The sequence below is a fragment of the Mercenaria mercenaria genome, chromosome 8, assembly GCF_021730395.1.
Source record: "Mercenaria mercenaria strain notata chromosome 8, MADL_Memer_1, whole genome shotgun sequence".
Classification (NCBI taxonomy): domain Eukaryota; kingdom Metazoa; phylum Mollusca; class Bivalvia; order Venerida; family Veneridae; genus Mercenaria; species Mercenaria mercenaria.
This window is the reverse complement of record NC_069368.1, coordinates 48,884,984-48,890,779: the sequence shown is the minus strand read 5'-3', so window position 1 is coordinate 48,890,779 and position 5,796 is coordinate 48,884,984. Positions and strand designations below refer to the sequence as shown.

Below are 5,796 nucleotides of genomic sequence, written 5' to 3'. Positions count from 1 at the left end.
CTATCCTTTAACATAATGAAACACGACAGCAGTCCGGTTTAAAAAAATTTGTTCGTCTGATTAATGAGTTTTTATCGTGTATCAAAAGGAAGCGTAGTTCGTTAAGGCAACCCAAGAATTAGAAAATAACAGATAAAAATGCAGATGATGTATAAAATGTCAGACTAATAGAGAGACAATTTTTTGTTACGTTGTGCAAGCCAAGTACCTGGAAGTGTTATATACAAATAGAACATTTTAGGAAATTTTATATCATTTTTCTAATATATCAGTTTGTGATTGACACGCTTCAATATACATGTACATGAAAATAGATACCTTGAATGCTTTCATCACAACTATTCACTACATTACAAAACTTAAAACCGTCCTCAATTTTCGTTAATATTAAACATTCTACTCAATTGCATTAAATCATTAAATGCAAACGTGAAACGAAATCGTCAGTATAAAATACCTGAATGTTTCTTACTGGATACCCTATAAAAGAAAATGTACAATATTAGCCCTGCCTTTTTTCGCATTATCTAAAGTCAAAACATGTCATTCTTGCTTTTAGATTTGTTGCAGTGTAATTATTTTATTGATTGATCAATGATATGTACTCATAATTATCCCCGAAATAGAGAAATGAACGCTTGTTTATTGGCTACTTAATACACATTTAGGGTGTTTTGATAGTTTTTTGTTGCGCACCAAACCCCATTAAGATCTTAACCCAATATTAATGTTACTTTTGTGTATGATTAAATGTAAATTCATGATCTATGTACTTCAACTGCAGACAAAATTGCAGAGACCAGTCAAATATTCTTCATAATATTTATTTAAAAACATCCTTTCAGACGGTTTTAAAATAAATGTCTTAGGAAACAAGAAATAAATCCTGATCGATGTAAAAACATACATTTTAAGGTAATGTCAAGCCTGCAGTGAAGTCACAAATCGGTCATTTTTATTTTTCACATTATTATTACAATGTATATCATTTTACTCAAGAAATACGATACCAGACAGGTTTTAAAGATAATGTTCTCCTTCCGAATGATAGTGACTTAGCTTTGTGTATAGAAATGAAGCGTTGCTCGTTAAGGTAACTTGAGACCGAGAAATTACCAGATATTAATGTTAAAATTATAAAAGTCAAACTAATGTAGAGGCAATTTATTGTTTGCTAGGTAAGTGGAAGTGAATCGTACAAGTAATACAATTTTAGGACCATTAAATTTTAATATTTCGTTCCAGTGAATCGGTTTGAAATACCTAGATGTTTCGAATTCTTTTACCTACTAGATACGGCCGAGGGATATAGATTTGTTGTCTATCAGACTGTTTGTCCGTCCGTGCGTCCGTAGATCCGTTTGAGCGTCAATCCGAAATTGAAAATGCTAATAATTCGAAAAGTATTTTAGCTAGGATCACAAAACTTCACATAATTATTATATCAATTAGCAAATAACCTTTGGTTACATGTAGTATAATTCCCTTATAGCAGTGAAAGCAGAGTATAACTCCCTTAAAGCAGTGAAAGCAGAGTTTTACACCCTTACAGCAGTGAAAGCAGGGTATAACTCCCTGATAGCAGTGATAGCAGTGAAAGCAGGGTATAACTCCCTGATAGCAGTGAAAGCCGAGTTGTACTCCCTTATAGCAGTTAAAGCAGGGTATAACTCCCTTATAGCAGTGAAAGCAGAGTTTAACTCCCTTATAGCAGTGAAAGCAGAGTATAACTCCCTTATAGCAGTGAAAGCAGAGTTTTACTCCCTTATAGCAGTGAAAGCAGGGTAAAACTCTCTTATAGCAGTGAAAGCAGAGTTTTACTCCCTTATAGCAGTGAAAGCAGGGTATAACTCCCTTATAGCAGTGAAAGCAGAGTATAACTCCCTTATAGCAGTGAAAGCAGAGTTTTACTCCCTTATAGCAGTGAAAACTGAGTATAACTCCCTTATAGCAGTGAAAGCAGAGTTTTACTCCCTTATAGCAGTGAAAGCAGGGTATAACTCCCTTATAGCAGTGAAAGCAGAGTTTTACTCCCTTATAGCAGTAAAAGCAGAGTATAACTCCCTTATAGCAGTGAAAGCAGAGTTTGTTTTACTCCCTTATAGCAGTGAAAGCAGGGTATAACTCCCTTATAGCAGTGAAAGCAGAGTTTTACTCCCTTATAGCAGTGAAAGTAGGGTATAACTCCCTTGTAGCAGGAAAAGCAGAGTATAACTCCCTTATAGCAGTGAAAGCAGAGTTTTACTCCCTTATAGCAGTGAAAGCAGAGTTTTACCCCTTGGATTCGTGAAAATAGGGATTTTTACTGTAAGTAGCCTGTGCTGGATCTTCATGAAACTTTATACAAATGTAGATCACTATGCGCAACTTTCATCGGGATCACTTCAGTAATTTCAGGGTTATTGCCCTTAAAGTGTTTTACAATCCATAAATTCTTACATACCAAAATAACCCTTTGATATATCTTCATAAAATCTAACACATATAAAAATCATTACAGGAGGTGATGCTTTAATACCTTTCATCAGGATCTCTTCAGTAACCTCAGAGTTATTGCCCTTTGATTATTTTAAATTCAGAAATTCACACAAAACAAAATAACCAGTTGACGGATCTTCATAAATCTTAATACAAGTACAGAACACTATAAGGCGGTGTTGCACGCGCAATTTGCGTCCGGATCTGTTCAGTTACTGCATAGTGTCCTTTGTCTTACAATTCATCAATTCCCCCAAAACAAAGTAACACATTGATGAATCTTTTAATACAAATATAAACAACTAATTATGATACAGTCCAGGGACCTATTGTATATACATTGAGTACATAGGAAATATTTCAATTATGACAGCAAACTTTTAAGTGCCCTGTGGCGGCCATATAAAGTCTCCCCATACTTGGATTCAGTTTTGTTTTATTTTCTTGGCCTTTGGAATTATGGAATGCGTAAAATATCTATGTGATAGAATTGCGCTTAAGCCGTTGCTAGGGGGCACGATGGGGATAGTGCATTTTCCATTACCACTCATGATCCCAGTCTTGGGTTCATACTATGCTTCCAAAGGTTTCACTTACATATTTTAATGTTAAGCTTCGTCACTCTTTCTAAACGTTTTATTTTATATAGCGAGAACTTTTAACATACTTTTATAGCACTTTTAAGACATTTTTGATAAAAGTAGCATTAAAATGTCTGATGTAATTTTACTTTATGATGTAATTACTTTGCTGTTAAAGGTCTCCTTTAACTGAAGTAGGGCATCAATAACGGACGCTTTGATAAGGCTTATGAGATGATGGTACGGAACAATCCTAATAACCGATTTAAGTATTTTATATAGTACGCTGGAGAGTGATTTATAACTATTATCATCGCATGTAGACACAAAAAAAACAACAAATGTTTACATAGGACTTATCTGTAAGCGCTCATGCCACGAATAAATCAATTATAAAATCAGTCTAAGTTATGATTTGAACGTATATATCAAACTTGTGTCTGTAGAACTTGATTTTATTCCGATATTTTTTGTTTACAAAATGCATGGTGTAAGCAGAATGTAAAGTAAATAAAAATGAGAGAGTCATGAGCTGTTTTCTTTTTTGTTGTGGTTGTTGTTTTGTTTTTGCTTTACTGATTTGACAAAACCCATATTTAAGAAAATGTTGTTGATGATAGAGTCGATGTGACATTTGTATCCTTAAACTAGAATGTTGAAGTCCAAAGGGTAACAATGTCGAGCAAGTTATTAGTTGACACAGTGCCTGAATGACTAAAACATTTTAGCCAACTAAAACAAGTTTAATTTCAGTACCTTGATTTTACAGAAACGATCATCCACAGAAAAAAGTAATTCTAAGTCCACAAAAACTCTTTACCATGTAGAGATAGCTAAAAACACATGGAAATTTGATGTATCATCAATGTTGTACGACAGAAAAAAATTTATTTCCATATGGCCAATAATAAAAACGTTACAACTGGTATTCTATCAGCGTCATTCTCAAAGCTCATATCTGGTGACCGGTTGTCAGTTGTCAGCTCCATCTCGGAAGTGTCGTTATTTTCTTCAGTGCTTGTCACTAAGTCTATGTCTGCAACACTCTCCATTGTCTAAAAAAAGAAAACGACAAAATAAAAATCACTGTTCAGTAGAGTAAATCTTCACTCACACAAATTATCAAGATATTTAGCCTGACACGGTTATTTAAGTAACATAAGGTTAATATTGAAATATTTTTGAATTACCTTTTTGAAAGGTACGAATAATTTTCGATTTACTATTTATAGGAATCTGTACATTTTTAAGTGTTTAGTACTACAGTATTAACCAACCCGATAAAAATTACTCTGGTCTAAATCATTTTTGTTTTGTTGCACCGACACAATTTAGATCATATGGCAACTTTCCAGCTTTAGTGGTGGAGGAAGATCCCAGGTGCCCCTCCGTGCATTATTATTTGACCTGGGTAGAACCACCGACCTTCCGTAAGCCAACTGGATGGCTTCCACATGAGTGAAGCTTGAATTTACATCGATGAGGGGCAGGTGATTTTAAGTCCGTGACCTTAACCACACAGAGGTCCCGACCACCGGTCTGGATGAGGCAAGCATAGATATATTTTTTATTCCACTCAGATAAATATACAAGACAGTTGAAGTTTTAACACATAAAAAATCACAAAACTGTGAAAACAAATTCAACTTTTTAAAATTATTACCGAGAGCTTGTACACTTTTTCACCACCTTCTGCCTTTGGGAAGAAACAAGGAAGAGGATTTCCTTTTGTTGGCCCACAACGTCCGATAAAGTGCACAGCACACATCCTGGTTTGATCACTATTTACAAACACAAAATTAGGTCGAGTGTTCTTGCAACGTTGAATCCACACCTTTCTTACACGCAAATCAGCTGGAAATCGATGCATTGACACTTTCTTTCCATCAACTACCTTTCCGCCGTAGTTTTTACATATACAACAGTATCGTTGGTGTGAAGGCATGTCTGCTTTTGTCGATTTATCGATAATAATTTAGAACGTTCTGTATTCAGCAATATACTACCCGGAAGTGCAGGTGTGCGTTTTGCGCGTCTATTCTTATCTCCTTTGAAGAGTACCTAAGGGCGGATAAATGCAGTTTCCGAAAAGGGCTATAAGCTTGTTATAGGAACAATAAAGAGAATCAATTCTAAAAAAAATATAAGTCCACAAAAATATATTTCTTAGTTCACAAAAAATCCTTACCAGGTACAGATATGTCAGCATACACCTAAACATTTGAGGTACCATCAATATTGAATCACAGTGGTCTCGGTCTTTTTCCATCAGACAATAATAAAAAATGTTAAACATTACGCTATTCTTAGTAACAACAAAGGGATCTGCCAAATAAAAAAAAAAAGATTGATCACTGCATGTCAAAGTTATGGTCTAAAATCCTATATGACCTTCGACCCCTAAGTGTGGCATTAACCTTTAAGATAGGGCCTGTGGTTTGCGCGTGACACTCCATCTCATTAAGGTAAACATTTATACCAAATAGAAAAAAGATTGTTCAATGCATGCCCAAGTTATGGCACGGGTAAGCCTTTGACCTGTGAGCCCTAAGTTTGACCTTGACCTTTGATGTAGGGGTCTGGGAGTGGCGCGCGACATTCCGTCTTATTGAGGCAAACATTTATGTCAAATAAAAAAGATTGCTTTATGAATGGCAAAGTAAAAGTCCCGACAATTTCTAAATGACTTTTGACCCCTTAGTGTGGCCTGCGGTTTGCGCGGAACACTCCGTCTAAT

General features: G+C 35.2%; 1 protein-coding gene across 1 annotated transcript; it reads right to left on the bottom strand.

The window, feature by feature from the left end:
* Positions 1–3,946: 3,946 nt before the first annotated feature.
* Positions 3,947–5,142, bottom strand: LOC128558883 (uncharacterized). Its single transcript, XM_053549141.1, has 2 exons — positions 4,723–5,142; positions 3,947–4,114 (listed from the first exon to the last, which is right to left on the bottom strand). The coding sequence occupies exons 1-2, from the start codon at positions 5,002–5,004 to the stop codon at positions 3,947–3,949; spliced, it is 450 nt and encodes a 149-aa protein (XP_053405116.1). The 5' UTR covers positions 5,005–5,142.
* Between the last annotated feature and the right edge of the window lie 654 nt (positions 5,143–5,796).

Bases quoted from the DNA above. Each gene is read 5' to 3' on its own strand.
- LOC128558883 (XM_053549141.1), bottom strand. From the start codon at position 5,004: ATGCCTTCACACCAACGATACTGTTGTATATGTAAAAACTACGGCGGA. The intron at 4,115-4,722 runs GTAATAATTTTA...TTCTTTTTTTAG, and splicing joins AAAAAGTGTACAAGCTCTCG to ACAATGGAGAGTGTTGCAGA.